Source organism: Bufo gargarizans, chromosome 6 (assembly GCF_014858855.1).
Source record: "Bufo gargarizans isolate SCDJY-AF-19 chromosome 6, ASM1485885v1, whole genome shotgun sequence".
In the NCBI taxonomy this organism is placed as follows: Eukaryota; Metazoa; Chordata; class Amphibia; order Anura; family Bufonidae; genus Bufo; species Bufo gargarizans.
The window spans coordinates 343729931-343754182 of NC_058085.1; the positions used below are offsets into that span (position 1 = coordinate 343729931).

General features: G+C 46.1%; 1 protein-coding gene across 1 annotated transcript in view; it reads right to left on the bottom strand.

Annotated features, from left to right (window-relative positions):
• FANK1 (fibronectin type III and ankyrin repeat domains 1) overlaps positions 1-24252 on the bottom strand; it is a 106045-nt gene that overhangs the window by 67053 nt on the left and 14740 nt on the right. Inside the window, exon 2 of the mRNA XM_044297169.1 lies at positions 8482-8659. Coding sequence (XP_044153104.1) covers positions 8482-8659 — 178 coding nt within the window. The remainder of the gene's footprint in view (positions 1-8481; positions 8660-24252) is intronic.

A 24252-nucleotide genomic window follows, 5' to 3' on the forward strand; every position in this document is an offset into this window, starting at 1 on the left:
AGGACCTAAGAGTACGGTCAGGATCTGGTTCAGGACCTAAGAGTACGGTCAGGATCTGGGTCAGGATCTAAGAGTACAGTCAGGATCTAAGAGTACGGTCAGGATCTGGGTCAGGATCTAAGAGTACGGTCAGGATCTGGGTCAGGATCTAAGAGTACGGTCAGGATCTGGGTCAGGATCTAAGAGTACAGTCAGGATCTGGGTCAGGATCTAAGAGTACGGTCAGGATCTGGGTCAGGATCTAAGAGTACGGTCAGGATCTGGGTCAGGATCTAAGAGTACGGTCAGGATCTGGGTCAGGATCTAAGAGTACAGTCAGGATCTAAGAGTACGGTCAGGATCTGGGTCAGGGTCTAAGAGTACGGTCAGGATCTGGGTCAGGATCTAAGAGTACAGTCAGGATCTAAGAGTACGGTCAGGATCTGGGTCAGGATCTGGGTCAGGATCTGGGTCAGGATCTGGGTCAGGATCTGGGTCAGGATCTGGGTCAGGATCTGGGTCAGGATCTGGGTCAGGATCTGGGTCAGGATCTGGGTCAGGATCTACGCGTACGGTCAGGATCTAGGAGTACGGTCAGGATCTAGGAGTACGGTCAGGATCTAGGAGTACGGTCAGGATCTAGGAGTACGGTCAGGATCTGGGTCAGAATCTAAGTTTACAGTCAGGAGTGGGGTCCAAATCCCAATTTCGCTATCCTGATGAAGTATGGCTTAAACTGCAGGACCTTTACTTTGACACAGGATCCAGGATAGATGCTAAGAAATGAGGACCAAGCCTAAGGATCTAACCACGTCTTAGTAGTGGTCAGTCCATAAGCATTAGGAGTTTTCCGAGATTTTTTATACTGGTGACCTATCCTCAGGACAGGTCATCAATATCCGATCGGTGGGGGTCCGACACCCGGGATCCCCCCCACCGATCAGCTGTTTGAGAAGGCAAGGGGGCTCTCTGCTTTTTCACATGGCCTAGGAGCAGCTAACCCCTGTAGAAGTGAATGGGGAGGAGTGCGATACCAAGAACAACCACTATACAATGTACGGCGCTGTGCTTGATGAGCTGTGAGAAGGCAGCGGCGCTCACAGGAGAGCTGATGCCTTCTCAAATAGCTGATCGGCGGGGTGTCGGACCCTTACTGATCAGTATTAAAATGTCAGAAAACCCTTTCAATCTTGATGTACTGTTGAATTAGTAGCTTTCGATTAATGACTTTGCCTAACCACTGCATTTCTTGACTACTAGGTCATTGTATTTTATACTGTGCTTTTTATTGAAGATTATTAAAAATCAAGGGGGTTGGCTACTATCTAAAAAAAAAAAATCTTAACACTCCAACCTTGTTATCCTCGCCACCCATGGATCTGGCCTGTAAACAGTGGATGAATGCAGATGCTGCATCCATGGCAATCAAGATGGCGGAGGTCACATGATTTACTCATAAGACCGCTGCAGTGAAGAATCGCCTTCTGCACTTGCGCATAATGCATGCACAGATACAGCAGAACCCACCACATCTATCTGCACATGCACTGAATGCTTTCAGCACAAGCGCAGAAGAGGGCAGGGGTCACAATGGTAAACCATGTGACTGCCACCATCTTGATGGCCATAGACACAGACGTGATCCGTGGGCATCGGGAAGACACTGAACCGGGTGCTCAGGTAAGACATGAGAGGGCATCCTAGGCTAGTGCCCACAAGGTTAAAGGGGTTGTCTCTCACTTCAGCAATCAGCATTCATCATGTAGAGGAAGCTAATACAAGGCACTTACTAATGCATTGTGATTCTCCATATTGCTTCCTCTGCTGGCTGGATTTATTTTTCCATCACATTATACCCTGCTCTTTTCCATACTTATGACCACCCGGCAGTCCATCAGCAGTGGTCATGCTTGCACATTATAGGGGAAAGCTCCGGCCTCTCTGGTGGCCGGGACGGCGGGAGTGCACATTGTCTAGCAATTTTTTCTATAGTGTGCAAGCACGGCTACCGCTACTGGATTACAAGGTGGTCGTGACCATGGAAACGAGCAGTGTATAAAGTAATGAATCTACCCAGCAAAGGAGGCAATATGGACAATCACAATACATTAGTAAGTGCCTTGTATCCACTTTCTCTACATGATAAATACCATTTGCAGAAGTGACACAACCCCTTTAAGGAATTCATTTTATTAGAAAATGGCCGACTCCATAAAGTTTTATTGATCTGGCCTAAGTAGATGGTCCAGAGCTTAGTGCCTCTCAAGCCATAATACGTGTGCACCAGAGCTGGGAATCAGTGCAACCTACTGACAGTCAGACATTTCTCCTGCAGTATAGTACATTTCTGAGGCATTAAACATGTTTTCATACACAGACACGCGTGTGCTCACCTGTTCTACATTGGCTTCTAGCGATCACGGCGAGGGAGGTCCCCAAAGCACGAATGATATTGTTCTCAAGTTTTGTATGATATCATTTTTAATGCATTGCGGGAGTCGGATATTATATGTGCTATTTTTCGTGTTACATTCTTGTATGATGTTCTTATTGCATCAATGTGTATGATCTATATGATAATATTCTTATTACAGTGGTGCGTATAATTGTGAACGTGTGTGATATTACATGTGATATTGTTCTCATTACATTGGACTGCGTGATAGAGTTGATATTGTTATAATATGGGGGGGGGGGGATTGTTGTTATTATATTTTGTTGGGTGTGTGATATTATTATGGTAGACTATAGTAACACAACCAATTACAGTAGGTCAGACTACAGTTCCTGTTAGTGGGCTAAACCCTTTAAATCCAATATAAATTCTGATGGGTAGCTTATTAAAACTTAACATTTATTAATGTCCATGAATAAAATAATAGGCCCTTCTATAATAAACACTCAAGGAATGTAACCACCGGCTACACTAATCTCCTGCGAGAACAATGTCTACTAGGAGATGGGAGAGGACCCAGACAGGGATAGCAAAATATGACACAGATAGGATGAGAGGTACCAAGGCAGAAAGACACAATGCTGGGTCGTTACCCTAGGTGTCCCTATCTCTACCTCTCCTCCCCCCTATCTAGTGTGATGACCCTGTCGTCACCCTCCCTAAACGTGGACTGCCCAGCTTTGCCCGACAGACAGAATATGGTCCTCAAGATCACATAAACATCCACCGGTTGTAAGGAGAGCACTTGAACTGGCAAGAAATGGTATGTTTGATTAAAGTGTGTCGCAATGTAGCTGTGGATAGCCTGCGGCACCTAGTCCAATCAACACACATACTTGGATATTAACTTTCATAAATATCAGATAAACACTGTGTCCCGACGCGTTTCTTCAATGGTTTCTGATTCCTCGGGGGACAAAATCATATCTAAGAGACCCCTTGATGTAAGGTCACTTACTAGCTCAAGTGGGGAATCCACAGAGAACCTACTATTCACCATCCCGGATTGTACACCGTAGTCCGTCCTATTTGCAGGTGGCTACACAGTGATCCTCAGATCGCAGGTAGGTCTCTATGTGGGCTTCAATCATATATATGTTCAATTGCAGAGATATACGGCCAAGTTTCCCCCTCGTTCAAGTGACCCGAAAGTTCCCTGGTCATCAATCAAAACTCACATATGAATTTAATGCGAGTGTTGTCCAGGTACAGACACCGCAACCCGGATAAATGGCCAAACAAACTTTTAGGCCACCAGTCACAACTGATCTATAGATTTACCTGTCAGTGTGACTGCTGTCCAGGTATAGCTACTGCCACATGCAGGACGCCGAGGAGCAGCATCCACCTCTCTTTATCTGGGGACAGTTAACATCTAGAACTGGACAGATAAGTTATATATGTTTGCAGGCTTGCACATCATAACTGTTTAGCACTGTTGAATATATGGCATTGAATAGTCTTTGAACACGTACCGGTGATATCAATACCAGGAGGACTGTTACAATGTGTGTCAAGTAAACATTTCAATGAATGATATTTTTGTAATCAGATCCGGGTTGCGTCCACTATACCTGGACAGCAGTCACACTGACAGGTAAATCTATAGATCAGTTGTGACTGGTGGCCTAAAAGTTTGTTTGGCCATTTATCCGGGTTGCGGTAACTGTACCTGGACAATAGGGCTGCACGATATGGGAATTTTGTGCGATTGCGATTAGGGCCCTAAAAATTGCGATAACGATATGCGATGCAATATTTTAAAGGAATTGTGCTAGAGGTCGATTTGCTTGGATTTTCCCATATGAGCCGCTGAGGCGGCTGGGTATGACATAGTTGTGGGGGATCTGTGGATGACGCTGAGTTGTGGGGGATCTGTGGATGACGCTGAGTTGTGGGGGATCTGTGGATGACGCTGTTATATGGGGGATCTGTGGAGGACGCTGTTATAGGGGGGGATCTGTGGAGGACGCTGTTATAGGGGGGGATCTGTGGAGGACGCTGTTATAGGGGGGGATCTGTGGAGGACGCTGTTATAGGGGGGGATCTGTGGAGGACGCTGTTATAGGGGGGGATCTGTGGAGGACGCTGTTATAGGGGGGGATCTGTGGAGGACGCTGTTATAGGGGGGGATCTGTGGAGGACGCTGTTATAGGGGGGGATCTGTGGAGGACGCTGTTATAGGGGGAGATCTGTGGAGGACGCTGTTATAGGGGGGGGGATCTGTGGAGGACGCTGTTATAGGGGGGGATCTGTGGAGGACGCTGTTATAGGGGGGGATCTGTGGAGGACGCTGTTATAGGGGGGGATCTGTGGAGGACGCTGTTATAGGGGGGGATCTGTGGAGGACGCTGTTATATGGGGGATCTGTGGAGGACGCTGATATGTGGGGGATCTGTGGAGGACGCTGTTATGTGGGGATCTGTGGAGGACGCTGTTATGTGGGGGATCTGTGGAGGACGCTGTTATGTGGGGGATCTGTGGAGGACGCTGTTATGTGGGGGATCTGTGGAGGACGCTGTTATGTGGGGGATCTGTGGAGGACGCTGTTATGTGGGGGATCTGTGGAGGACGCTGTTATGTGGGGGACCTGTAGAGGACGCTGTTATGTGGGGGATCTGTGGAGGACGCTGTTATGTGGGGGATCTGTGGAGGACGCTGTTATGTGGGGGATCTGTGGAGGACGCTGTTATGTGGGGGATCTGTGGAGGACGCTGTTATGTGGGGGATCTGTGGAGGACGCTGTTATGTGGGGGATCTGTGGAGGACGCTGTTATGTGGGGGACCTGTAGAGGACGCTGTTATGTGGGGGACCTGTGGAGGGCGCTGTTATGTGGGGGATCTGTGGAGGACGCTGTTATATGGGGGATCTGTGGAGGACGCTGTTATATGGGGGATCTGTGGAGGGTGCTCTTATATGGGGGATCTGTGGAGGGTGCTCTTATATGGGGGATCTGTGGAGGGCGCTGTTATGGGGGATCTGTGGAGGGCGCTGTTATGGGGGATCTGTGGAGGGCGCTGTTATGGGGGATCTGTGGAGGGCGCTGTTATGGGGGATCTGTGGAGGGCGCTGTTATGGGGGATCTGTGGAGGGCGCTGTTATATGGGGGATCTGTGGAGGGCGCTGTTATATGGGGGATCTGTGGAGGGCGCTGTTATATGGGGGATCTGTGGAGGGCGCTGTTATATGGGGGATCTGTGGAGGGCGCTGTTATATGGGGGATCTGTGGAGGGCGCTGTTATATGGGGGATCTGTGGAGGGCGCTGTTATATGGGGGATCTGTGGAGGGCGCTGTTATATGGGGGATCTGTGGAGGGCGCTGTTATTTTTTTGTTTATGTAGTGTTTGCTTGAGGGAGTGGCACCTTCAAGTGTGAATGCGCACCTAGTATCTTGGGAGTAGCATTCCTCTGCACTTTTGCCCCGCTCCCCTATCCAATGAGCGCCTTAATTAGGTGGTACATATGGCTGTGCTTGCTCCTCCTCCCATTGGTTGCTTGATGCACATGGAGGTTACTAGGAGCAGCACACCATATGTGCGGCGTTTGCGCTCCTGAACATAGAAGCCCAACGGCTTAGGTAGGTTTAGCGTAGGACCGCCTGACCTGAGACCACCTTGGCGTTCGGTAGGCGGCTTAGATGTGTTTTGATCAAAATATATTGACTAAGTGTCTCAGACATTATCATATCAGAGTGAGGACTTAGTCCATATATAGTGCTTGCATCTGCTTTAATAAGTGCATTATTATCTTATTTCTGTGGTTTTCTTCGCTGTTATGGGGGACCTGTGGAGGGCGCTGTTATGGGGGACCTGTGGAGGGCGCTGTTATGGGGGACCTGTGGAGGACGCTGTTATGGGGGACCTGTGGAGGGCGCTGTTATGGGGGATCTGTGGAGGGCGCTGTTATGGGGGATCTGTGGAGGGCGCTGTTATGGGGGATCTGTGGAGGGCGCTGTTATGGGGGATCTGTGGAGGGTGCTGTTATGGGGGATCTGTGGAGGACACTTATGGGGGACCTGTGGAGGACACTTATGGGGGACCTGTGGAGGACACTTATGGGGGACCTGTGGAGGACACTTATGGGGGACCTGTGGATGGCACTGTTATAGGGGATGTGTGGAGGACACATAGGGCCATGAGGGGGGCCAGCTTAAGACATATAGCATCTTATGCTGGTCCCCCTCATGTGTCCTAAACTGGGCACATAACTGCCTTTTGCGTGTAAAGTGTTTTACTAGTGTGTGCGTGGGTGAAACAATCTCTCTCCTAACAGGTCCGGCCTCTGTACTCACTATGAATGCAATGCTCTGCAGCGAGCGGCAGCGAGGTGGCCGGCCGGCGTGTGACTGACGTCACTTAGTAACGCTCCTCCCACTTCAGGAAGCAGGAGCGTTACTAAGTGACGTCAGTCACGCGCCGGCCGTCCACCTCGCTGCCGCTCGCTGCAGAGCATTGCATTCATAGTGAGTACAGAGGCCGGACCTGTTAGGAGAGAGATTGTTTCACCCACACACACACACACACTAGTAAAACACTTTACACGCAAAAGGCAGTTATGTGCCCAGGGCCCCTTTATATATAATCGCGGCATTTTCCGCTCGTCCAAATCGCCATATCGCATTTGCCGATTATCGCGATTCGATTATTTTTTTGATTTATCGTGCAGCCCTACTGGACAACACTCACATTAAATCCATATGTGAGTTTTGATTGATGACCAGGGAACTTTCGGGTCACTTGAACGAGGGGGAAACTTGGCCGTATATCTCTGCAATTGAACATATATATGATTGAAGCCCACATAGAGACCTACCTGGGATCTGAGGATCACTGTGTAGCCACCTGCAAAAAGGACGGACTACGGTGTACAATCCGGGATGGTGAATAGTAGGTTCTCTGTGGATTCCCCACTTTAGCTAGTAAGTGACCTTACATCAAGGGGTCTCTTAGATATGATTTTGTCCCCTGAGGAATCAGAAACCATTGAAGAAACGCGTCTGGACACTGTGTTTATCTGATATTATTATGGCATTAATATGTGTTATACTATTTGTATTCCTTTTGCATGTGAAATTGTTCTTATTGCATTCCCTTGGGGGTGTAATATTACGGTATTTTTATTAAAAATAATATAACAGACACACATTATTGTATTACTTTTGGGTGTTTAGGCTATTATATGGGATATTGCTCCTATTACACTTTGGTGGAAGTGTGATATCATTCTTATTACACATGCATCATATTTTTTTATTACTTTTCGGTGTTTGGGCTATTATATGTGACATTGTTCTTCTTACACTGTGATGTTCTTATTACATAGGGGTGGTTATGTAATATTGTTTTGATACATTTGGGTGTGTTCCAATATTATATGTCAAGGGGGAACTAACTCTCCTTAGGGAGAGAGCACCTCACTCAGTGTGAGGAGACTTATAGGCCATACATGCTCCTCTGGAATTCTGGGAGGGAAGGGATGCAAATGAGCTCTTAAACTTTGCCACCAGATGTAAGGCAGCTATCCTATAAGTCAATGTTCAGCTCTTAAAATAAGCCTTAAGACATGACTTGGATATTAAATAAGCCAGCATCTCATCTGTAGACAGCTGTTTCGGGGTGATTTCCCCTCATCAGTACAGAGCAGAGAGTACTAGCTTAACTGGGTGAGAGGCCTGTGTCCAGGTCAGGGGGAGATCAGCTGTCAACAGGGCAATCACCCTGAAACAGCTGTCTGCAGATGAGATGCTGGCTTATTTAATATCCAAGTCATGTCTCAAGGCTTATTTAAGAGCTGAACATTGACTTATAGGATAGCTGCCTTACATCTGGTGGCATTAGAGGCAGTGCTTGTTAAGAGCTCATTTGCATCCCTTCCCTCCCAATATTCTATGCGATACCATTCTTACTTCACTTGGGGGGGGGGGGGGGAGGGATGTGGATAGGGCAGGAACTAACGTTATGTATTCTTTTAGGAACCACTACATGACCTGTGACAAGGGTAATAAATACAACTTGCCGAACACTGATCTTCACAATAGACACTTACCAGTAAATGGTGCCGTACATATGGGTTTTAACGTCTTCTTCTTCAATGGAAAACCTGCACCGTGTGTTAGGAGGCCCGATGTGCTGGTAGACGTGACTGATGTCCCAGTACAGCTCAATGCTGTGGTGATTCACCTTTCCCACCACGGGCGGATCAGGACGCTGGATGAAAACTTCCCCTGGAAAGAGACATTTATATTCTCCTAAGTTGCACAGAATGAAATCGGAGTAAGAGAAAGTCCATGGAATTGTCAGATCTAGACAAGAGGAATGGGAATTGTTAATGTTCGGTAATTAGTTTGGATATCCTTACACAATGCCGAGGCTTGCATTTGTCTGAAATAATTAAAAAGTATATATTGATTTATATATTTATATAGGTTTAGCTCTGGAGCATAAATTAGCATTCATAAGACTCTGACAGCTAATTACATTAGAGATCATGAAGTTGTAGCGGGAGCAGTGAATCAACCCAACGGCATAAGAGGAATACCAAGTGCGAGGATCTCCATACAGCGGCCACATAACGAGAAGAAGTCCGTCCATACTGACCCACACCCCAGTCAAAGACGTTCTACTAATCAAGAGCTAGGACTAGGAGGGTGAAGTGTCTATCCCTCTATCTCATATCCATCTATCACCAATCACATATACCACGGCTAGTTAAAGCTCTGCATTGTACGTTAACCACTTCAGTACTGTTTCTTTCCCCGCTCAGGGCCAGCCTTAGGGAGGCGTCTTCGGAGGGGATGCCACTGGTCCTGAGGGTCTGGTTACCTGGAATTTGCACCTTTTAACCCTGCGTTTGGTGCTTGAACTCAATTCCCCATCAGCATCAACCTCTGCAAAGCGTCGCAGGGTCACAGAAAATCTAATAAATTCAAAGCTGGTACAAGAACGTCAGGTGCCAATATCTGCAAACACTGGAGGCTATGGCGTGAATAATAAAAAATGCTTATGAGCTCAGCGATGGCCGAAGCGACAATCAATATTTATTTATGGTGTAAATGTTACTAAGTTATTAAGAAATATTGAGAAACAAAAAAAAAAAAAAAAATGGGAGCAAAATCTGCATTACATTGGATATGACGGTATGACTAATAATATGTACTGTGCGCAGCACTTACTCTACAACCGACATTAAAGACTATACTGATGACCAGTTCGCATTGTTCACCCGCGAACACATACGGGCTGCCATCTTTTTTTCACAAGTCCGGCGAGGCACAGGTAAGCCCTTACCTATGCCTGTGCCGCGAGCCGGTCTGAAACAAATGCGGTCACCGGGAGCAGGCAGTTCCGAGAACAGCCCGATGAAGGCCCCCGGTGGCTGTTCTCAGAACTGCCTGCTCCTGCTGACCGCACTTGTTTTCAGACCGGCTCGCACACAGGCACAGGTAAGGGCTTAGCTGTGCCTCGCCAGACTTGTGAAAAAAGATGGCAGCCCGCATATGTTCGTGGGCGAACAATGCGAACTGGCCATCACTGCTGATAACCCACCCTCAGGATAGGTCATCAATATCTGTGATGTCATGTGGCCGAAGCAAAGCTGTGAGAAGGCCGCCCCAAAGGGCTTGTTTACTCCTTCTGCACTTTTATTCATACACCGCTGATTCCCACCGCTGGGTTCCAGCTCCATCGCTCCACCCGGGCACAGCAGGTCCGGGGTCTACCAGCGGTGGCATGGCTTGTGTCATGTCACTGGATCACATGACACATTACCATTCTCACCTGTTACTGTCAGCGGCGGTCACGTGACCAGCATCAAACCAGATGTTGACGCAGGTAGACCCATGACTTATGGATCCCGAGGGGGAAAGATGGAGCCTGAACCCCGTGGTGGGAATCAGCAGGTAAAGATAAGTATGCTCACCACCGCGGATCCAACTACGCTGAGGGAGTCTGAAAAACTGCTCAGGAAGGTGAAAACCCCTTTAAAGGGAGTCTATAGGGCAGGTGTGACCCCTTCAAATATAGGTGGTGGGGGGGGGGGGACAGTGTAAGCGTATCTGGGGTGATGGTCACGCAGGTTGCATGACAAAGTAATCCCTGTTTTAATCCCTCAGACGTTGTCATTGTAAGAGCCATGGAAGCTCATTCCTGTTCAGGGCCCTGGGCACTTCCTAAGCCCCGCCCTCTGCTCAGAGTGACAGCTATAGCATCCAATCAGGAGACTAAGAGGGGAGGGGCTGTGGACGTGCTCAGTGCACTCTACAAGAAGGCACCGCCTCCATAGCACCTGGAATTGTGGCACAAGGGGGATTATAAACTGGACTTCTTGGTCGTGTATCCTGAAAATACGGTCACGTACCAGATCTCCGCTATCCATCATGCCGCACTAATACAAGCTGGCCTATTAAACAGAGTACAGGGCAAGAACAGATGCCGGGAATACAGCGTTTATACAACGCATGTTAAATTTTATTCCATTTCATTTCACTTTAATGGATGTATAGTTAACCGAGCCTTCATAAAAAATACATCACAGTGAAGCAGCAAGTTGTACACTGCTGATCAAAAAATACAAAAAAATAAAAAATTACACTTTGCATTTAGTCTCATTTGTCAGAAGAAAATAGCGTGAAATGTTGGGATGTTTATTCTACAAGGAGTTGTTAGACCGCCCTTCTCCCGAGCGCCACTCACAGCAGATCACTGATTTTGCCGGGAAATGACGCAGCCGGATGCTCATTTCTTCTGCAGCGGCCACTACAGGGGCAGTGTAGTATTGCAGGAAGACCTCTCGAGTCTGCCAGAGAGGCAGCTGAGGTTTTTAATTAAAACGCATAGACAGGGAAGGGGAATCCCTTCTATGACGTATGCTTACAGTTGCAAGAAAAAGTATGTGAACCCTTTGGAATGATATGGATTTCTGCACAAATTGGTCATAAAATGTGATCTGATCTTCATTTAAGTCACAACAATAGACAATCACAGTCTGCTTAATCTAATAACACACAAAGAATTAAATGTTACCATGTTTTTAGTGAACACACCATGTAAACATTCACAGTGCAGGTGGAAAAAGTATGTGAACCCCTAGACTAATGACATCTCCAAGAGCTAATTGAGTGAGGTGTCAGCCAACTGGAGTCCAATCAATGAGATGAGATTGGAGGTTTGGTTACAGCTGCCCTGCCCTATAAAAAACACACACCAGTTCTGGGTTTGCTTTTCACAAGAAGCATTGCCTGATGTGAATGATGCCTCGCACAAAAGAGCTCTCAGAAGACCTACGATTAAGAATTGTTGACTTGCATAAAGCTGGAAAGGGTTATAAAAGTATCTCCAAAAGCCTTGCTGTTCATCAGTCCACGGTAAGACAAATTGTCTATAAATGGAGAAAGTTCAGCACTGCTGCTACTCTCCCTAGGAGTGGCCGTCCTGTAAAGATGACTGCAAGAGCACAGCGCAGACTGCTCAATGAGGTGAAGAAGAATCCTAGAGTGTCAGCTAAAGACTTACAAAAGTCTCTGGCATATGCTAACATCCCTGTTAGCGAATCTACGATACGTAAAACACTAAACAAGAATGGATTTCATGGGAGGATACCACAGAGGATGCCACTGCTGTCCAAAAAAAACATTGCTGCACTGTTTACAGTTTGCACAAGAGCACCTGGATAGTTCCACAGCAGTACTGGCAAAATATTCTGTGGACAGGATGAAACCAAAGTTGAGTTGTTTGGAAGAAACACACAACACTATGTGTGGAGAAAAAGAGGCACAGCACACCAACATCAAAACCTCATCCCAACTGTGAAGTATGGTGGTGGGGGCATCATGGTTTGGGGCTGCTTTGCTGCATCAGGGCCTGGATGGATTGCTATCATCGAAGGAAAAATGAATTCCCAAGTTTATCAAGACATTTTGCAGGAGAACTTAAGGCCATCTGTCCACCAGCTGAAGCTCAACAGAAGATGGGTGTTGCAACAGGACAACGACCCAAAGCATAGAAGTAAATCAACAACAGAATGGCTTAAACAGAAGAAAATACGCCTTCTGGAGTGGCCCAGTCAGAGTCCTGACCTCAACCCGATTGAGATGCTGTGGCATGACCTCAAGAAAGCGATTCACACCAGACATCCAAGAATATTGCTGAACTGAAACAGTTCTGTAAAGAGGAATGGTCAAGAATTACTCCTGACCGTTGTGCACGTCTGATCTGCAACTACAGGAAACGTTTGGTTGAAGTTATTGCTGCCAAAGGAGGTTCAACCAGTTATTAAATCCAAGGGTTCACATACTTTTTCCACCTGCACTGTGAATGTTTACATGGTGTGTTCAATAAAAACATGGTAACATTTAATTCTTTGTGTTATTAGTTTAAGCAGACTGTGATTGTCTATTGTTGTGACTTAGATGAAGATCAGATCACATTTTATGACCAATTTGTGCAGAAATCCATATCATTCCAAAGGGTTCACATACTTTTTCTTGCAACTGTATGCCTATATATACAAACACTGCAGTAGTGCATAGGGACAGGGGTTTTACTGATGGGTCAACCCTTTTAAAAGTGCTTATTAATATATTTCTGGTTTTAGAATTACATAAAGTATTGAGTTTTCTGTCCACAGTATGGGCAGTAATATCATATTAATAAATAAAAATTATATATGTATAGTTATGTCTCATAGTTATGTCTTATGTCCTGCTAACATGCCGACACTGAGCTACCTGCCCTGACCCTTTGACTGACTTTGGATTGCGCTAACTCTGCCCGCCTTGAACGCTGCTTATTCCTGACCATGGTCCTGCCTGACCCCTCAGTGTTTCAAAACGGTGTCTCTTCATCCCATGGGTCAGCAGTCTACTGAACTGAGACTACTCCAAGAGGCAGCTGCCTGTTGCTTCCCCAGCAGTGGAGTCCATATCCCTGTATAGGGGGTTGAAGGGGTATTCTCATTTGAGACAATAGGGGCATATCGCTAGGCTATGCCTCCCATTGTCTGTTAGGTGCGGGTCCCACCTCTGGGACCCGTACATACGGCGAGAACGGAATGGGGAAAATGGCGGCCAGAGGACCCCGGGTTTTACTGGGTCCGGCCACAACCAAAGCACCTCCCCCTCCCAAAGTACTGAATGGGAGCACACCGCGCTTGAACAGCGACTGCTCCCATTCATTTCTATGGGGCCGGCAGAAATAGCTGAACCAGCGCTCGTCTATTTTTGGCGGCCCCATAGAAATGACTGGAGTGTGGCTGCGTATATGCACAGTGCGCCTGCCACAACTTTTGGGCCTCTGTTCTCATCGCTGGGACCCTCACCTATCAGACAATGGGGGCATATCCAAGCAAGATGCCCCCATTGTCTGAGGTTAAAGGGTAAAGACTTGTGGGTGGGGGCACTTAGATAACATCCTTTGGAGTAACTAAGGGGCTATCAACTTTTCTGTCCTTTTTCTGACGGATGATCCATCCTTTGGATAGGACATCGGCATGTGATAGGGTGTTGGACCCCGCCGATTACCTGGCAGCGGCGCTTGCAGATCACATCCGTTTCAATGACACAGCGGATCCACATCCGCTTCGTCACAATAGGAAACGGTGAACGCCGCTATTTTTTCTGGCAACTTTTTGCACCATTAGACAGACCCCCGCCCCAAACATTTTCAAACGAATATCTAAACTCCATTGCGAAAGGTAGGAGATGGTAACATAAAGTAGGGTCATAAAATACCAATTACCTTTTTTTTATTGTAAGTTTATGCCACAGTAAATAACATTTGCTTAGACAATTTCCCATTTCCATGCTAATTACAGCAGTTGATTAAGAGGGAGCTAATATACCTTTTTCTATGTGGCTAATAGGCAAACGCCAGCGCGGCTGGCAACGTTACAACTACGTCCATTAATAGAAGACATTGGCATCTTGTGAGAACTAAGTAACAATATGATATGCTAATGTTACATTTCTCTGTAATAATAAGAGACTCTGGGGGATTGAAATATTCATATCCGTGTATATTTCTTCACACCAGCGAAAACCGAGTTATGAGAAAGAAAAAGAGTCAACACAGCGGTGTGGGAACAGAACCAATTATGACGCCGAACAGTCGGATGGGGATTGAATGGATTTCTCTTTCTGAGCCGAGTGTTATGTTCATTACCTGTCGCCTACACACAGCGGGGGAGAGTGACAGATGGGAATGACCACCGGCCGCTATTTCTGTGCTGACTTTGTTGTGTTCGGAGGCGCCACGTTCTACATTTTTCTACGTCTATCAGCCCTCAGCATTACTATTCGCTGTGCGCTTCTGTTTAGGTTTTAAAATGAAAGGGTCAACTCAAAAGACTTTCGATATATCATAGAGACTGTGGGGTTTTGCTCTGGTAGACAGGCTAGCGGACGCAGTACAGAGGCAACCACAAAGTCTTTAACTTAACAGTTCACACATAAGGGAACACAAAAATGACCGTTCACAGTCTTGGTGTTTGTTCACACCATGCAATGTCCATAGAACTAAATCTTCACCCGGTCAGCAGTCTTTCCCGCAGCCGTCCACCGCAGGCTTTAGGGGCCGGTTTCCCGGCATGCGGCTTTCAAGCCTTTAGCGCGGCACCAATGCCGCACAGAACCCAACCAGAGTCTCCACAGTATAGAGAACAAATGCACTCGGCACTCTCGGATTTTGCGACCAATATTGAATTTATCAATTGGAACTATGTGCTAGGTAAATGATAAATACTAAACACACTATAACCGAAAAAAAAATCCATAAAATACATTACAGATACGCTCATAATAAAATGGTAACGATAAAAATCGATAAATATAGCTAGTTGGATTGCTTGTATGATTATTCGCATTCACTAGCCGCATTCAAGGGTGTGAGTCTATTATTTTGAATCTCCGATCCGAACTCAATATAGGAAGACGGCAATTTTGAATGCAAAAAAAACTTCGAATGAACAGAAATGTCTCTTAGACCTGATTATGACTTGTGTTGGGGCGATTGCCCAAAGTGCGTTCAAGCGGCGTCCCGCTTAATTGAATTCTCAGTGGCGTCCCACTGAAATGGCCTAATGTGTATTGCCAACACACAATCGATAATATAAATTCGAACAGTCTTACCATTTGATGTGGCAAGTGCCTGTACAGTGCTCTAGACGTTGGTCTTTAGACGTATTCGACCGTAGTGGGTCTGAATTTCCCGCGCCGGCGGCTTGTTTGCACATAAGTTTCGATAATTGTGCACAATCTTTATCAAGCTTTCAATCGCCTCTTACGTAGGAGACAGTATATTTACCAGGCACTTTCCTGCATCAATATTCCATTGCGCTGTAGTAAGGGATCCTTTAGGGGGTTGGAACCAGACGCGTTTCGGGGTCTCATGTTACCCCTTCCTCAAAAAAAAAACACAACTGCAGAACCCCTTTGGTGAGGCGGAGGGCAACTTTTTTTAATTACAATTGTTTTTTTTCCTTTAAAAGGGGTGTCTCTCACTTCAGCAAATGGCATTTATTATGTAGAGAAAGATAATACAAGCACTTACTAATGTATTGTGAATGTCCATATTGCCTCCTTTGCTGGCTGGATTCATTTTTCCATCACATTATTCACTGCTCATTTCTATGGTTATCACCACCCTTCAATCCAGCAGCAGTGGCCATGCTTGCACACTATAGGAAAAAGTGCCGTCCTCTCTGGTGGCTCTGACCATGGAAGCACACATAGGCCGCTTTTTTATATTGTGCAAGCACGGCCACCGCTGCTGGATTGAAGGGTGGTCATAACCATGGAAAGGGGCAGTGTATAATGTGATGGAAAAACTAATGAAGCCAGCAAAGGAGGCAATATGGACAATCACAATACATTAGTAAGTGCCTTGTATTAACTTTCTCTACATGATAAATGCCATTTGCTGAAGTGAGAGACAACCCCTTTAAAAAAGGAAAAAATTTGGAAAAAGAGTTGTAATTAAAAAAAAAAAGTTACCCTCCTCCTCACCTGCTTTATCCAACGTACAGTACAGACCAAAGTTTGGACACACCTTCTCATTCAAAGAGTTTTCTTTATTTTCATGACTATGAAAATTGGAGATTCACACTGAAGGCATCAAAACTATGAATTAACACATGTGGAATTATATACATAACAAAAAAGTGTGAAACAACTGAAAATATGTCATATTCTAGGTTCTTCAAAGTAGCCACCTTTTGCTTTGATTACTGCTTTGCACACTCTTGGCATTCTCTTGATGAGCTTCAAGAGGTAGTCACCTGAAATGGTTTTCACTTCACAGGTGTGCCCGGTCAGGTTTAATAAGTGGGATTTCTTGCCTTATAAATGGGGTTGGGACCATCAGTTGCGTTGTGGAGAAGTCAGATGGATACACAGCTGATAGTCCTACTGAATAGACTGTTAGAATTTGTATTATGGCAAGAAAAAAAGCAGCTAAGTAAAAAAAAACGAGTGGCCATCATTACTTTAAGAAATGAAGGTCAGTCAGTCCGAAAAATTGGGAAAACTTTGAAAGTGTCCCCAAGTGCAGTCACAAAAACCATCAAGCTCTACAAAGAAACTGGCTCACATGCGGACCGCCCCAGGAAAGGAAGACCAAGAGTCACCTCTGCTGCGGAGGATAAGTTCATCCGAGTCACCAGCCTCAGAAATCGCAGGTTAACAGCAGCTCAGATTAGAGACCAGGTCAATGCCACACAGAGTTCTAGCAGCAGACACATCTCTAGAACAACTGTTAAGAGGAGACTGTGTGAATCAGGCCTTCATGGTAGAATATCTGCTAGGAAACCACTGCTAAGGACAGGCAACAAGCAGAAGAGACTTGTTTGGGCTAAAGAACACAAGGAATGGACATTAGACCAGTGGAAATCTGTGCTTTTGATGAGTCCAAATTTGAGCTCTTTGGTTCCTAGGAAGAGGCCGCGGCACTCATGGAGCACCCGGCTTCTCCTAATAGCTGATCGGCTGGTGTCCTGGGTGTTTGGACGCCCACCGATCTCATATTGATGACCTATCCTGATGATAGGTCATCAATATTATTTCCAGGATTACCCCTTTAACTCTGGACCACCAATGATTATTAGTGAGTCACAGCGCAGGCACCATTGGACAGGGCAGTTAGCGTACAGAACAAAGAGGCATAGCAGTGGCGGTGCTCTAAGAACTACGTTTGCCCCTTAGTGCTGGACCTAGGTCATCTAGTTACCGTATTTTTCGGACTATAAGACGCCCCCCCCCCCTCCAAAAAAAATATTTAAATCGGGGGGAAATGGCAGTGCGTCTTATAGTCTGAATGCTAATGATTGCTTCCATTATGGAAGTGGTCATTAGCATGTGGGAGGCACAGGGAGATGAGGGCAGCACTGCGTTGGCTGTACTTACCTTCCCGGACCCGGAAGAAGCGATGGAGCGGCAAGTCCTGGATCTGCAGCTTTGTCTGAAGCAAGTGAGGCAAGTTTATTTATTTAACGTCTGATCTGAGGTCTAATCGGGGCTGGGGATTGCAATCTCAGGCTGAGTGGGGCTAGGGAGTGCAATTTGAGGCCGATAGGGTTTAATGGGGTCGGGGGGGGGGGGGGGGTCTGATGGAGTCTAATCTGAGGCTGATGGGGGGGCTTGGAGGTCCGATCTGAGGCTGAGTGCGTATGAGGAGTCTGATCTGAGGCTGATAGGATCTGATTGGAGGTCTGATCTGAGAATGATGGGGGCTGATCAGGGCTGGGGGGGTGATCTGAGGCTGACAGGTTCTGCTAGGAAACCACTGCTAAGGACGGGCAACAAGCAGAAGAGACTTGTTTGGGCTAAAGAACACAAGGAATGGACATTAGACCAGTGGAAATCTGTGCTTTTGATGAGTCCAAATTTGAGCTCTTTGGTTCCAACCACCGTGTCTTTGTGCGACGCAGAAAAGGTGAACGGATGGACTCTACATGCCTGGTTCCCACCGTGAAGCATGGAGGAGGAGGTGTGATGGTGTGGGGGTGCTTTGCTGGTGACACTGTTGGGGATTTATTCAAAAATTGAAGGCATACTGAACCAGCATGGCTACCACAGCATCTTGCAGCGGCATGCTATTCCATCCAGTTTGCGTTTAGTTGGACCATCATTTATTTTTCAACAGGACAATGACCCCAAACACACCTCCAGGCTGTGTAAGGGCTATTTGACCATGAAGGAGAGTGATGGGGTGCTGCGCCAGATGACCTGGCCTCCACAGTCACCGGACCTGAAACCAATCAAGATGGTTTGGGGTGAGCTGGACCGCAGAGTGAAGGCAAAAGGGCCAACAAGTGCTAAGCATCTCTGGGAACTCCTTCAAGACTGTTGGAAGACCATTTCAGGTGACTACCTCTTGAAGCTCATCAAGAGAAATGCCAAGAGTGTGCAAAGCAGTAATCAAAGCAAAAGGTGGCTACTTTGAAGAACCTAGAATATGACATATTTCAGTTGTTTCGCACTTTTTGTTATGTATATAATTCCACATGTGTTAATTCATAGTTTTGATGCCTTCAGTGTGAATCTACAATTTTCATAGTCATGAAAATAAAGAAAACTCTTTGAATGAGAAGGTGTGTCCAAACTTTTGGTCTGTACTGTATACAACGGAAAATATAGAATAGGTGCTTCATAAATATGGCATTCGCTCTGCACACCATATTGGCATAATTACATTGATAAATTTCCCCTCCCCAATACGGTTCTGCGGTGAAACAATATGGCTGAAGCCACGACTAGGGGGAGCTGAGTGCATCGGCCTTTACACAGATACCACTGACTGCAATAGAAGTTGGAAAAATCTCTTTGCACTGAGCTCCTCCTAGTGGCGGCTGCATGAAAATGCAGTGTATTCATGTCAGAACGGAAGCAGTTCAGCGCCTGGCCACCGTCTCCCATAGCCGCTGTGTGGTCTGTCTCCACTGAAGGTGTGCCACCAATGACAACCAGTGCTGTTGTTTGACTGGCATAAATTTTACGGAGTGCTACAGAATACTCCGTACTCTGTTCACACCTATTTGTCGACATATGCCCAAAAGTGTACAAAACTGTGTATATTAGAGACTGAAAAAAAAATATGGAAAAAAGGATTGACGCATTTCAATCCAGCTTATACCACAAGGACACTCTTTTGGCATACGCACGGTGCTCAGCGTTCAAAAAACAAAGCGCGAACAGTCCCTGAAGGATGTTACTGCTATGACTATTATTATGCAATCAAAGGCGGCAGTTTCATAATAATAAAAGAAAGTCGTCTTCCATTTTCTCCAGGTGAAAAGCTAACACCGTCTAAAACGTCAGAATAACTGGTTATCGGAACGGCGTACAAGCCAGACGCCTCATAGGACAAATGTTCCAAAGGCGCCTTTATACCGCAATAATGGTAATTGCACAATCCAGAATGCGTGTACGGCAGAGGAAGAAAAGATTGGCGTCTTATTTGACCGCAGCTCCGCACTTGAAATACTTTTAATAAAAGACGCGGCGAGAATAATGTAAGCCCAATGTTTGGGGATAGAAGAAATACAATCTTCATACACAATGAACTGCTACTCGCCAAGGGGCAGCGAGATCCCGGCTTGTGTTATTTAGAAAGAACTGATTGTGAAATGGGACAAAACCGGCAATAACGTAAAATAATAATAATAATAATAGGCGAGCATCGGCGACGCGTAAGCCTGTAAGCAAGCTGGCATTAGAAAATAATCAGAAAGCTTTTGTTTTTTTAATTTCTCCTGTTCCCTGACCCAGAAAATACCAGACTGACGCGTTTTCCAAATTGAATAGATCTCATTTCTTGGCGACTGTAAAAAACAGCTATTCTACATGGCCTGTATATTGTACAGAGACGGCGCTGCATCGAGAGGACATTGCAAATAAGCTGCCGCCTCTCTCTTCACCCGTCTTGCTCTGCTGCACCTAATAAGAAAGAAGCGAGCAGACTATACTGCATATCACTTGCAGGGGCACAGGCGGACGTGGTTACAATCCCTCCGTCACACTGGTGCAGCTCTTTATGAGGCTTTCTAAATATGTATGGAAAAAAAAAAGGCGAAAAAACAAAAAAGGGGCAATGTTTCGGTATGTCAAAATTGCATTTAAAGGGGTATTCTCCATTGACAGCGGAAATCGGAATAGCAATTTTATGTGGCAGCTAGGGTAGACGGGGCTTAGAGAAACATCAGAGTGGTCTGTGCTATGCCGTTTACATAGCTCTCGGAATGGCTGAGCAGGGGACAGCACATTAACCCCTTCAGGACCCTGGGATTTTCCATTTTTGTGTTTTTGTTTTTCACTCCCCGCCTTCCCATGGTCCTAACTTTTTAATTTTCCATTAACATAGCCTTATGAAGGGCTTATTTTTGCAAGTTGTACTTTCTAATGGCACCATTTACGGTTGCATACCATGTAGTAGGGAGCAGGAAAAAAAATTCAAATAGGGTAGAATTGGGAAAAAACACAAGGTTTTTTTGTTTGTTTTTTTACACTGTACACTATGCGGTAAAATTGGCCTGTTACCTTCATTCTCCAGGTCAGTACGGTTACAACGATACCACACTTGAATAATTTTTCTTGCGTTTTAAGACTGAAAAAAAAAATATTAAACCTTTGAGGAAAAAAACTTTTTTTTTTTTTTATAACCATATTCTGACCCCTATAACTTTTTGTAGCTATGTGTACAGGGCTGTGTGAGGGACGTTTCATTTCTTGCGGGACGATCTGTTCTTTTTAGTGACACTAATTAAGTGTGTGCAACATTTTGATCACTTTTTATAAAAAAAAATATTGGGTAGTTGAAGTGACCAAAAATGGCAAATTGGCTGTTTTTATTTTTTTCCCGCTACGCCATTTGCCGTATGCCATTAATATTGTTATATTTAATAGCACGCGGCGATGCCCATGTTGTTTATTTTTTTTTATTGGTTAAGTATTTTTATTTTAAGGAAACAGGGGTGATTTAAACTTTGTTTTTTTTATAATTTGTAAAAACGTAAACTTTTTTTAACAAACGTAAACTTTTTTTTTTTACTTTTTTTAAGTCACCTTGGGTGACAATAACTGGCAATAATTCGATTGCCCATGGTATTCACTGATGGCTTCAATTGCGCTATATCAATACAAGGCTGACACCTAGTGGCCTGTATTGATATATATATATATCTAATTGACTCGGAAGCCGGCTTGGGGCTTCGGTCAATTAGATTGAGGTAACAGGTCCCCTGATTTTAGCCGGGGAACGCTGTTACCGGACTGGAAGCGCGCGCCTTCCGGTTCCGCTCTGCGCAGATGCCGTGGTTACATTTGACCACGGCATCTGAAAGGTAAGATGTATGCGATCAGCCTTATGGCTGATCGCATACATGTGGCGCGGGTCTCTGCTATTTAAAATAGCAGAGGCCCCGCGGCTAAGGCGCCCGCTGCACGCGCGAGCGGGCGCCATGTTTAGGGAAAGGACCCATGATGTACAGCTACTGTGCCTAGGCCATGTGACCGATGAACGTGACTTCACCTGGAGTAGGAAAAGCTGGAGAAAGCCATGGCACTCAGAGGAGCGCCGATATCTTCTCAATCAGCTGATCGGTGGGTTCCATGGTGTTGGACCCCCACAGATCAGATACTGATGAACTATCCAGAGGACAGGTCATTCGTATAAAAGTCTCAGAAAACCCCTTAAAAAAAAAAAAGATATAGAAATCTTTGCTCTGACATTTTTGCACCGATGGTTGACCAGATCATCACTAACGAGCGTTCATAGGAATGCTCGTTAGCGATGATCTGGCAGTCTAATACTTGACTTCAATGAGGTTGAGCCACAACTAGGCCATGTGACTGATGTACGGTGACATCCTATGGCCTAGGAAGAGGCCGCGGCACTCATGGAGCACCCGGCTTCTCCTAATAGCTGATCGGCTGGTGTCCTGGGTGTTAGACGCCCACCGATCTCATATTGATGACCTATCCTGATGATAGGTCATCAATATTATTTCCAGGATTACCCCTTTAACTCTGGACCACCAATGATTATTAGGGAGTCACAGCGCAGGCACCATTGGACAGGGCAGTTAGCGTACAGAACAAAGAGGCATAGCAGTGGCGGTGCTCTAAGAACTACGTTTGCCCCTTAGTGCTGGAACTAGGTCATCTAGTTACCATATTTTTCGGACTATAAGACGCCCCCAAAAAAAATTAAAATCGGGGGGAAATGGCAGTGCGTCTTATAGTCTGAATGCTAATGATTGCTTCCATTATGGAAGTGGTCATTAGCATGTGGGAGGCACAGGGAGATGAGGGCAGCACTGCGCTGGCTGTACTTACCTTCCCGGACCCGGAAGAAGCGATGGAGCGGCAAGTCCTGGATCTGCAGCGTCTGAAGCAAGTGAGGCAAGTTTATTTATTTAACGTCTGATCTGAGGTCTAATCGGGGCTGGGGATTGCAATCTCAGGCTGAGTGGGGCTAGGGAGTGCAATTTGAGGCCGATAGGGTTTAATGGGGTCGGGGGGGTCTGATGGAGTCTAATCTGAGGCTGATGGGGGGGCTTGGAGGTCCGATCTGAGGCTGAGTGGGTATGAGGAGTCTGATCTGAGGCTGATAGGATCTGATTGGAGGTCTGATCTGAGAATGATGGGGGCTGATCAGGGCTGGGGGGGTGATCTGAGGCTGACAGGGTCTGATTAGGGGTCTGATCTGAGTCTGGAGAGGGCTGTAGGGTTTGATCGAGTCTAATCTGAGGCTGATGGGGGCGTCTGATCTGAGGCTAATGGAGGCTGAGGGGGTCCTATCTGAGGCTTATTGGGGCTGGGGGAAGTCTGATCTGAGGTTTACTGGGGTCTGATCTGAGTATGATGGGGGCTGGAGGGGGGTCTGATCTTAAGATGCTGGGGGTTCTGATCTGAGGCTCATGGAGCTTGGGGTCTGATGAAGAATGGGATCTGATCTGAGGATTCATCTTCGGCCTCATCTCTGCCTACGCATTAAGACACACCATCGTAGTCGTTTTGCTGCCGATTCAAAGTCTACCCCAAGGCCATGCGTTAAAAATCAAGAGCAAAAACATAACAGATGAAAGAATTCGGGGGAGTTGATATCCAAAATCCAGAGAACAATATCAGATGCTGTAGGAAAGTGACATTTTAAGATGCAGGGGCCGGGAAAACTTAAACTGAGAGGTTTCAATACCAATCAGTGTAAATTTCATGTAAGACATTAGTCATGGGCCTGGGAACACAGGGACTGGGAGGAATAATCTGCAGCCTGGAGGTACAGAGTTTCCAATTAGACTTCTTTATATGGGAAGTAAGAGTATTTTCTGCCATGGCCAAGAACCAGAAGAAGACTGGGGGGGGGGGGGCTGGATCTTGCTTTGGGGCAGTTTAAAGTGAAGCTGCACCTCAGATCCCTCCTGTGTATTTACCACCATATAGGCCATCAGTAAATGATAGGCCTATATGGTGTTTGTATTCACAAAGTGCAGAATACAGACCCCGTATACAGTCTTTACTCTGCAATGGGAGGGCACCAGCGCACTCTCTCACATACCAAGAAATCACCTGCTTGATTGCCTTTAAACTGGAACAATTTGGGTAAGGTTGCTGCATGTGATGGGAACGCTCCTGGTACATACAACATTGCCATGGACCCATAGTAACCTGAAAAAGTTGGTACCTCTGAGGGGTAGATCCTACAGGGAAATTTTCCTGGTTGGCCAATGTCCAGGGGCCCCTCAAGGGAGATAAGCCACCACCAGAGTGACTTACTCTTCTCCCCAACTGAGAACACACGCATGCTCAGCCAGAGCTCATGTGGGCAAGGG